General features: G+C 39.6%; 1 protein-coding gene and 1 long non-coding RNA gene across 5 annotated transcripts; both read left to right on the top strand.

Annotated features, from left to right (window-relative positions):
- Positions 1-2,271: 2,271 nt before the first annotated feature.
- On the top strand, positions 2,272-4,245 carry LOC147487859 (ABC transporter G family member 39-like). 4 transcript variants are annotated; one of them, XM_086572607.1, is made up of 7 exons: positions 2,322-2,346; positions 2,467-2,534; positions 2,615-2,892; positions 2,987-3,070; positions 3,151-3,268; positions 3,361-3,802; positions 3,890-4,245. In XM_086572607.1, exons 3-6 carry the CDS (start codon positions 2,752-2,754, stop codon positions 3,375-3,377), a joined length of 360 nt encoding a protein of 119 aa, XP_086428733.1. In that variant the 5' UTR covers positions 2,322-2,346; positions 2,467-2,534; positions 2,615-2,751; the 3' UTR covers positions 3,378-3,802; positions 3,890-4,245. The 4 variants fall into 4 exon arrangements, with proteins under 4 accessions (XP_086428735.1, XP_086428732.1, XP_086428734.1 ...); XM_086572609.1 differs by having other exon boundaries at positions 2,272-2,346; positions 2,467-2,892; positions 3,151-3,210; XM_086572606.1 differs by having other exon boundaries at positions 2,272-2,346; positions 2,467-2,892.
- Positions 4,246-4,370: 125 nt separating this feature from the next.
- On the top strand, positions 4,371-8,934 carry LOC147487858 (uncharacterized). The gene is made up of 2 exons (XR_015202710.1): positions 4,371-7,288; positions 8,782-8,934. It is a non-coding gene; the product is annotated as an uncharacterized LOC147487858 (long non-coding RNA).
- The last annotated feature ends 1,639 nt before the right edge of the window (positions 8,935-10,573 follow it).

The raw sequence follows: 10,573 nt of genomic DNA, 5'->3' as shown, positions 1-10,573 counted from the left end.
TGGAAAGACACCCTGTGTTGCTTTCCTACCAAACAGTGAGTACATGTATTTAAATGTGTACCTTTAATGTCTGGCATGGCCTTTTGCTTAGCAAGAACTTCCATCCCTTTTATGCCCATGTGACATAGTCTCTTGTGCCCGCGCTTCGGATGAAGCTTCTTCTTCTCACGCGTTAAACTACGCTTTACACAAACTAGCCTTTGTTTTGTAAAGAGAGCAAGTTTTCTTTCCTCTCGGCTGCTTCAATGGAACCTGCAGTGGGTTTCCATACCCGTTACCAAACGAGTTTACAAAGCCATCATCATCTAATTTCCGGCCGAAATTAGGCTTAGCGTATGTCGGGGGACATGTCTTACATCCTTGAGTGTCAAGGTGTAGCCGACATTGGTTTCTACATGAACATCTCCACGCCTATAATCTTGAGACTCCACTTTACCCATCCTTACTTCACCATATTCACCACAAATGTAGGTAGTGAAGAATCCCCCGCGCGATTAATGGCGTGATAGGATGCTCTGTATATCTATCACCCACTCGTATCGACATGAGGTACTAAGGCGGCCACACACCACAATCGACACAATTCCCACTAGGTGGATTGACTAGTCGCGGTAGTATCTCTGCCTGTTTTCCGTTCCTCGCACCATGTCTTCATGTACCGCGTTATTCTTCTCATCCCTCTTGATTGTTACTTTCATATCTGAAGTGGCCTTTGGTGGCACAATAGTAACATTGCCTCTCGCCTTAGGAGTTCTAGCTTCACCCCTAGATTTATTCTGTCATCACCTCTAGAGCGAGATGGTTTTACGCCCGACCTCTCCCCGTTTCTCGTGAAAAGGACCTCACGAAGTTAGAAGAGCTGCTTCTTGCACTCCTTCTAGTCTCCTCATTCAACAAAGGCGTGGTAGCCATCTCCATGGTAACAATTCCATCCTTGGCTGCTCCATGTAGAAACGCTAATGTCTCCCAACTTTCTTTTCGGGTAGAGAGCCTAATAGAAACAAAGCCTCAACTTCGTCTCCCAAATTGATCTTCATCAAATGCATCTGATTGATGATATTCTGTACTTCATTAAGATGCTCAGACATTGAAGAACCTTCTTGGTACTTCGTGGCTGCAAACTTCTTAACGACTAGCACTTTGTTTCCACCGACTTCCTCTCATAAAGGTCTTGAGTTTCTTCCATAGGTGAAGGTCGTAGTCTCTTGGGCCACATGGTGAAAGACACTGTCGTCTATCCATTGTCGAATGTACCCAATAGCTTTTCTGTCAAGCTTTTTCCATTCAGCCTCATCAGTCTTTTCTGGTTTTACTCCCTCATTCTCAATGGGAAGTGCCAAGTCCTTGCAGTATAGCAAGTCTTCCATCTTGGCTTTCCAGATGGTGTAGTTCTTCCTATTCAGACTCATCATACGAGTGTTCACGGAATGGTCCATCTCTACAAGTTATTTAACCTCAAATCTTCTCTCAGGAATTTCGTCAAACACCTTCTGACCAAGATTCGGATAACACCCTAGGCTATTCTAACCAAGGCTCTGATACCACTTGTTGGGGATTATACCAATACCAATCGGTTCCCCACTACACAGATAACTTGTATATGAACTCAATTCAACTCCGGACAAAATCTAAATATCAACTACAACCTATACTAACATGCCCAACTCATTTAAACAACTATTAACAACGGATAATAATGTAAAGCGGTTAAAGCAAACCACAACACAAAATTTTACCGTGGTTCGCCAATGATGCCTACTTCCACAAGAGCCGTTCTTAATAAAATGGGAAGGAAGATTACAATCTCTCCTTTTCAGTCTCTCACCTTACTAGATCACTCTTATCTCTTTCTGGGTTGTCTCTCGTAAAAGGTTCTCTCTTTTTGTTTTAGTCCGGATTCCAATCCTTCCGACTTGTTTGGTTACATTAGGTTAGGTTTTCCAAAACCTTGATTTTGGTTTTATCTCCAAAACCAAATTCGCGAATCAGAAGCAAAGCCCACGAAAAATAGACTGAGCTCGGGCGCTGGCTCACTCTGGCGCGAAGTCGCTACTGAAGACCTGGAAGCTGAGGCTAGCCACTTTTTGGCTGGTCGCCCTATGTTCTCTTGGAACTCGAGCGAAGTCGCTATCTGGCCTTGGCTGGCGCTGACTCGACTCTACGATGTCGAGTTTGCCGTTTCATCGACTCCGGTTCTCTCCTCATGTGAGGGATAACTCCAACACGTGAGCCATCCAAAACCACATCCCATACCGGCGAAGAAGCCATTGTGCACCACTGTTACATAATGCAAAAGGGTCGGCTAAAATACCGTATGATTCTTATAACAAGAGCATCAAATTATTGGTATGCATTTCATTCATTCATTAGTGGTACTTTATAGCCAGGTCTAAGTTGTGTCTATAATGCCTTTGATAGTAGTATCATACTTTTTCAATATTTTTTCACTATCCTTTTTTTTTACAGTCTACGAATCTCTACTCTATTCCACACGGCTTCGGCTACCCACTGAAGTCGACTCAGCTGCTAGAAAGGTTCATTGGACAGTTTACTCTCTTTCTTGTGCTCTTTTGGTTATTTGGTGTTAATCTAATGTTCTAGATGTTTATTAAAGAAGTCATAGAACTCGTGGAGCTAAACTCACTAAGGGGAACACTAGTAGGGTTGCCTGGAGTCAGTGGACTCTCAACTGAGCAGAGTAAGTGACTTACCATTGCAGTTGAGCTAGTCGCCAATCCCTCTATTACTTTCATGGACGAGCCAACCTCTGGACTTGATGCGAGAGCAACTGCTATAGTGATGAGAACAGTGAGGAACACAGTGGATACAGGGAAAACTATGGTGTGTACCATTCACCAGCCTATCATTGACATATTTGAGGTGTTTGACGAGGTATGAGATTCTCAAGAGTTGAGCTAAACTCATTTTCTTGTCCTTTTGCCACTATAACTTGGCTGATATTTTAGTCTTATATGCATAATTGCAGCTTTTCCTAATGAAGCGAGGAGGAGAAGAAATATATGTTGGCCCACTGGGACACAATTCTTGCCATCTAATTAAGTACTTTGAAGTGAGTCCTAACCCAAATCTGATCATGTGACTTTTTCCTCTCACAAATATGTACTTAAAACTAGATATTGCTATTTCAAGGGTATAAAAGGAGTCCCAAAAAGGCGAGGCAAATATAACCCAACGACATGGATGTTGGAGGTGATTACTGCAGCCCAGGAAGAGAATCTCAGAATTAGATTTGCTGAAATATATAAGGGTTCAGATCTCTTTCACTGAGTAGAGTAAAGTTTCTGCTTGAGATTAACATCAATTCTTCTGGTTCTAGCCTGTCTATAAATATCTTTTCAGGAGAAACAAGCTCTTGATAAAGTAACTTAGTGTCCCTCCTCCAAGTTCCAAGGATCTCTACTTTAGCACTCAATACTCCCAACCCATACTTACCCAGTGCATGGCTTGCTTGTGGAAACAACACTTGTCCTACTGGCGTGATCCAGCATATACTGCAGTAGAAAGGCCTGCTCTTCTGAACTTCTTGCATAACTTCCAAATTTGAGTAAGTGCTTTAAGCTCTTTTCGTACACTCAGAGTCTTCCCTTCTTTCGCTATTTTGGGCTTCAGCCATCGTCTACTTCTGCCTATATTATTAATTGCATGGTTACTCCAATTTGGGCGAGGTCTCTGGTTCAAGTCTAGGATGGCCCAGCTACGCCAGGGAATAGAAGAAGCATCTGACTCCTTCATGCATGCTCCACTTGGCTCGAGGGGATATTAACAATCACTTACTGGTTGGGTGAGTCCCTTCTTTCTCCAACATCCTCCACCCTTTCTCCAGCATTCGGTGCTTCTTCAGATGAACCCGCTGCTCCTTTCTTTGCAGTTCGGCAGGCGAACAACGGCGCCCTTTCCAGCACTTCAAGAAGGGCGGGCAGGCTAACAGCCCGGGCATAAAAGAAGATTAGAAGGGACTTAAGAACAACACTTAGTTCACTAGCATGGAAAGAGCTACCTTCCCGCTCCACAATTGGGAAGCGCATTCCGGCCCCGTGGCTGGAAATGTTGCCTTCTCCGTTTTTTCAATAAATAAATAAGAAAAACAACAACGGGGTTGGAGAGGATTTGGAAGAATAGAGCCAGAAGCAGAAATGGATTACCGGGGACGAATTCATGACGAAAGAGATTCAATTGAGTAGTTTTAGGAGAGGGACCAAGTCTTTCTTTTACTTTTTTATTATTCTTTTTCTTTTTTGGGGGAACGAGTGTTACCTCCTACTAGATGAGCCAATTAGGATTTCTCCCCCACTAGAGGAAATTAGGGTCTCTCTCCTAAATACACACAAAAAAAATTCGGTCAACCCATTTTGACTTTTTTTTTTTTGTTTATTTAGGGAGAAGACCCTAATTTCCCATCTGAGGGGTAAATCTTAATTGGCTCATCTAGTGGGGCGGGATAATACTAGTTAACCCTTCTTTTTTATTCTTATAGAATGGTAGGTGGTAAGGTAAGCGCTTGTGATGGAAATCCTACACAGAAAGTCGATGGGAAAGCGAGTATAGCACAAAAGAGATGGGTCGCATTGATCCATCCGAAGATGAATTGATCTGTTCTGCACCATTGTTGATAGTCTGGATTGATCGATTCTGACCCCGATTTGTCTGTCACGTATTGGGGTGGTGGAACGATAGTTCCATCAATGTAGCCGACTAGATCCTGAGAGATCCATAGCAGTAACATCTGAATTTGCCATAGCAAGGTAATTAGATCCATCCATTTTGATGGACACGAAATTGGTCACGCGAAGGATTTCAAAGTGAAGAAGTCTGGTAAGGATAGGAAAAGATCAAAATTGGTGATAATGTATCCCTTCGGTTCCGGCTTAGTTCACTAGTTTAGAAACTAAGGAGAAAAGGGTCGCTAGGTCTTTATATTCTTCGGTCGGCTGAGGCATGAGGACAAATGCCTTTCGTGCTTTGGCTGGCCTCATTGTCTGGTTTGGGTTTGCAGCCTTTTGTTTCAGACTTTCCTATAGATTCAGCTGGAATAAAACCCTTCCTTTAACGTCCACGCTTTAGTCCTTAACTCTCGGTAAAGCAACTCTTCCTGAACTAGCTTGTAACTTCTAGTCGCCCTTCCTTGATCAATTACTTTCAAGCTGCTGCAGCCCCACCAATTCCTACCCAATCTCCTCAAGATGCCCATTAGTCGTCAACCCAACAAATCCGCTTTTTGACTCCATTGCAAAATTTTCTAATTGACTCTCTAGAAATCTTCTTTTGCCTTGGACTGGTGGGGCTAGCCTCGGTTCGGAGAGACCCCGAACCGCGAAATGGTTGCCTACACGGCTCCTTTTTTTCAGTGCAACACAGGAAAGGAAAGCGCCTTCTTTTTGTCATCCCTGCAGCTTTCCAGAGGCTTTTTTTTGCCCGTCAATTCCTTTGAGTTTCGGTCTTGCGACCGTACTCCCCAGGCGGAGTGTTTCACGCGTTAGCGGTCAGTCTTGCTACCTCTTTAGTTGCCGCCCCCTACTTGCTCATTCGCTCCATCATATACCTCCCCACCAATAGATAGAGACAAATGGGAATAACCGAACCACATCTACAAAATGCCAGTACCATGCATCCGGGAGATCCGCTTTCTGGTAGGTGCTCAGCGAAAAAGAGAAAGAAGTTCTTCTGCAAGCCCTGGGACGAAAGCAAGTGCCGGCCGGCTAGGCGAGGCTGGAGAGTCAGCGAGCCCCTCAACACGGGAAGGGGAGGCAGCGTATTGACCAGCAGCTGTAGCAGCAGCAGGGTCTAATGCTGGTGCTGGCCTTCTCATTCTCCCGTGCCAACGACTGGCTCTCCTACTGGCTATGTTTTAGGATTTGCTTTGACTGCTTTCTTAACCCCTGCCTATGGTGCCTTCCCCTCCACTCTAGATGGCTATTTTGAACCAACTTCAATTTCAACCCTCTTCAAATCCAGATACCAATCCAATGAGTCCGATGATCTTTCCTAGAGCTCATGGATTAACGAAAATGTGCAAAAGCTCTATTTGCCTCTGCCATTTTATGAGTCGCTTCCTTTTTCGTATGGATTGGTAATGAGAAATGAAAAAGGAGGTCTAATTCTCCAGTAAAAGATCTGTAAAAGAGGAACTTTCTTTTGATTTTCCATGATGGACAAAAGCTGAGATGATAAGAATCTGCTGCTAGGTGATCGAAATAGCTCAGGTCAGTGAGGACTCACTCACCACTTTTTTGATTATGGATTTACTACCAGAAATTCAATGCGTAATCTCAGCATTCAATGTGTATTCTTGAATAATCTCATTGTCTGTTCGCGCCAAGCTTCTCATCTCAATAAGAAGAAGAAAAGGATTGCTCGTTAGAACTTAAGAAGAGTGGCAGGGAATGGCAAATATGAGTTCCCATTGGACTCAGTGAGTGCTTTCTAACTAAGAGGGGCTTGGAAGAAGAAAATGAAATATCTTTTCTTACCTCTAGGAGTGTTTAATAAATAAAGATTTTTTTTTTCTTTTTGTTAGAAATGTTAAAGTTAAAGGAAGCGAAATTAATAGGTGCCGGAGCGGGATATGCCCGACACCTATTAAAAGTGAATCGGTTTATGCCCAGGGCCTAAATAGGAGCTCTTAAAGGTTGTTTCGTCAGAATCGATTTTCACCCGAAGAAGATCTAGAGAACTTTGGTTGGTTGAAAAAACTTTGTATTGCGATCTCCGCTGACGATCATTGTTTCCAGAAGATCTCCTTTTGGGGGTTGAGTCTGTTGATCTTGTTGAATCAGCACCAAAGGGAGAGGAAGCGATAGCGAGCTCGACCAGCCTCCCTAAACTCCACTATCTAGAAAGCTTCAAGCAGGCAAGAAAGAGGAAAAAAAAAGTTTTGTATCGGGGTCGTACGCCTAGAACAAGAAGGTTCGTCGTACAATTTCGGCTATTACAAAAAGAAAGGAGTATATCCCTCTCCCTTAGTGTCTTTCCACTTCCGTCGTTCAGGAACCCACTTGGAAGGGGGTGCACACGACATAGATTCAAATCCCTTGACTTCAAGGTGCATCTCAGAAATTCACCACAACATGTGTATATGTCTATTCTTCTTGGGAAACTTGCAGGTTCAGGAAGCAAGTTCAGTGCAATGGGTTCCATCTTTACAACAGTTCTGTTCATTGGGACTCAAAATGTTTCAACCGTGCAACCAGTTGTGGCTGTGTAACGGACAGTGTTTTACAGAGAAGGAGCTGCTGGGATGTATTCTGCTTTACCATATGTGTTTGCACAAGTAAGCATTTTCTGCTGGGATGTATTCACGCCAGGTTTTTGTGGAATTTGACTAGTTTAGCTATCATATTAACATATAGAAACCACGACAATCTTTTTCTCTAACATGTATGTATATAATTTGACTATTTGTTACTGGTATTTCTTCTTTTTTCCAATTTTTTTTTCCGAGGAGACTCATTTTTTTCGTGGGAAAGTTGGGGTGTTCCCCAATATTTTTCCTTCTATATCCGCCTCTATTACACATGGCAATGACAATACAACACTACAAAATTTTGAAAGCCATTGGTGGTACTGGGTATTTGGTATACTAGTGGGGTGGGGGTATTAATTGGATTACTTTGGTGGTGAATTGTTTGACTTAAGAATTTTATTGGTTAAAAACATAAAACCTAGCACATATGTAGTGTTCTTATTTCTATTACTATACTCGGAGTTGTCGGAGTTGGTTTGGAGTGTTTATTAATTAGTTTTGGTTCTTTTTTATTTTGAGGATTCTGGTTACATAAGAGAATTCACTTATAATGTAGTCTATTCTATGTTCATGGATCTGAAAATATAAAATTGAGTTGTTCAGATTGAAAAACCAGTTAAAAATTATGTATGGATGATTGTGGATTATGATTGCGTCATCAATATTTGAGAATTATGACTTATGAGTGTGTTTCTCAAAATTGTCAATCTATCCATTTAACCATATTAATCTCAATAATTCTCACCTAAATGTTGTTTGAGCTATTTTATTTCTGAAAACAAAATCTAATTTATAGTTAGAGCCAAATACCATATAAATACAAGTAAAAGAGAGTGTAGCTGAACTGGGGAAGATGAAAGCCTTATTTACACATTTGAACCAATTAAGGTATGCCCTTATAGGTATTTTGAGATTAAACCATATGTTATGATGTCGTTGGTTGTGTTATTTATGTTGGTTGAGAATTTGATATGATGAGAGGTTTGAAACTATTTGTGATGAAGTTTGGGTTGGGTTGCGGGAGGGGGGACAATTTGCATGAACATGGACAATGTTTAGCATTAAAGCAGCAACACATCTTATATACTTGTACAACTTAAAATATACGCTAGCCATGAGTTTTGAATTTTAGTTCTTAAGTTTCTCTTTGTTACCATCCCCGACCATTTGTGGTGTTTTTTCTTGTTTAAGCCGCAAGATTATTACAACACTCACGAGATCAAAATTACATGTTAGTACTTGGTATGGTTGAGTTTGTTGCTAGTGAAATAATTAGTTTGGTCTTTTATTTCTGTTATAGTGTTTGCATGAACTTGAATTTTATTAGTGTTAGTTTTAAGAATGTGTCTCCATATATTTGCTACACAACACTTTTACATTTAAATTAGCATTTGCATATATTCGTGTAATATTAATATGAATGTCTTTAAAATTCTTTTAATGACTTGGATTTTCTGGAGCATGAACATTTTCTACATCTTTAACATGCTAATCTCTCTTTATTAAATTGTGAATTCCAGGACTACTACCTTTAATGAGATGATACATAAACGTTGAAGTCGCTTAATACATAATTTTTACCTCACATGTTAATGTTAATGTTAATTAGTTAAATCTGTGGGGAATGCGTTTGTATATGATTTAAATGGAGAAGAAATAAAATGTGTTTATTTGGATCGTGCTTTACAAATGGATTTTGGTATGTGATTCGACATATACTATGTTATTTGCATCGTGTATATTAAGATTGGAACATAGTGTAACCTGTGTATAACTTTTCGTGTAATTTCTATATGTAATAATGTCTTCTTGGTGAACATTGTTATCTTCTTTGTAAACTATTATGGTTTCTTTGTTAGATTGATTGGAAAATGGTTGGATTTGGATGAAAGTACATTATGACAAGTTTCCCATTCTTGAAAACGCTAAAAAATGCTAAAAATACAAAGGAGATTATAAAAATACAAAGGAGATTATGTCGAAATTTTGAAAGGAATGATTTGTTTTGAGATGTAGTATTCGTCTAATATGATTTGTTTCGAGATACTTTTCATTTAGAGTTTATCTCATTCAATGAACTCTTTACTTTCCACTGATTATCCTCTCGTAAAAATCTGAAATTTAGTTAACGAGAGAATAGGCTGAGTCATCAATGAATTGGCATTATCTTTTGTTCTTATATAAGGTGTAATAAAGATTCACCTATTAATCCTTTAATCAATAATCAATAAAAGTTTGGAGGCTCATGAAGATGGATCTTGGCTTCTCATTGCATGCAACTTCAATATTCATAATCATCTAACGAAAGGGAATTGAGGATCTCCTTAGCCTAATAATAATTATTATGGAGTTGTGCGAGATACATAGGTTTATCATTACAATTAATGGTTTTTCGTTCAAATATATGATTATATTATGATTTATACATTTATTGGTTTTATTATTGCCTATATTTTAACCTATCAATTGAATCATATTAGCAATACAATTTGATCAAATTTAAGCATGTTGAAAATTGTCATATGATCTAAGGAAATAGAATAATGGATTGTCTGTGTTGTCATGCATGTGTATATAGAGGGAGAATAAAATTGATGGATTATTTATGCAATCAAGGTTTTGTTGATGCTTATATAGCTTGAAAAGGGATGAATAATCTAAATATGATAATGGTGAAGATACCATTCGGTGTATGTAATGTGGTTTATTGCACTTAACGTTTGTGGCCATTTCTAGATAAATATTGCTTAGCTAACCCCCCACGTTTTACATACTTTATAACTAGGGAATCAAGATTCAAATAAAGCATTCACGCAAAAGTCAATGTGAGGTTATATTTATCAATAAATTGGTCCCAAGGCCCAATTTTAGGGAAAATGAAGTCTAGAGGACACGGTTTTTTGTGAGTAACTCACAAGGACATTTTTTGGGGAAAAGTAACTTACAAACCCACTATTTCAAAATTAGTAACCCTCAAGGACAAAATAAGTTGGCCCCACTTTTTTACATTTTTTTAAATACCAGTTATACCCTTCTGTGAAAATAACCCTCAAGGACAAATGGCCCGAATTTAAAATAAATATTTTCCGATTTTACCCTTTCTGTCATTTTACTATGAACAATGAGTGTTCATACCTTCTGATAGTGTATGAACAATGATTGTTCATATCCAAATAGGTGAATGTACCTTATACAATATATTGATGTTCATACCCAAAGGACTATGAACATTGAATATTCATACCCAATCAATGTTCATACCTAAAGACTATGAATATTGAATGTTCATACCCAAAGGACCAAGGACTATGA

This window comes from Coptis chinensis, chromosome 7 (genome assembly GCF_015680905.1).
Source record: "Coptis chinensis isolate HL-2020 chromosome 7, ASM1568090v1, whole genome shotgun sequence".
Lineage (NCBI taxonomy): Eukaryota > Viridiplantae > Streptophyta > Magnoliopsida > Ranunculales > Ranunculaceae > Coptis > Coptis chinensis.
The sequence above is the reverse complement of the archived record's forward strand: the minus strand, read 5'-3'. Positions and strand labels throughout refer to the sequence as shown.

What these genes read in the sequence shown, in the direction of transcription:
- LOC147487859 (XM_086572606.1), top strand. Translation starts at nt 2,752, where the DNA reads ATGGACGAGCCAACCTCTGGACTTGATGCGAGAGCAACTGCTATAGTG. An exon ending in TATTTGAGGTGTTTGACGAG is followed by an intron (nt 2,893 to 2,986) that starts GTATGAGATTCT and finishes GCATAATTGCAG; the next exon opens with CTTTTCCTAATGAAGCGAGG. An exon ending in ATCTAATTAAGTACTTTGAA is followed by an intron (nt 3,071 to 3,150) that starts GTGAGTCCTAAC and finishes TGCTATTTCAAG; the next exon opens with GGTATAAAAGGAGTCCCAAA.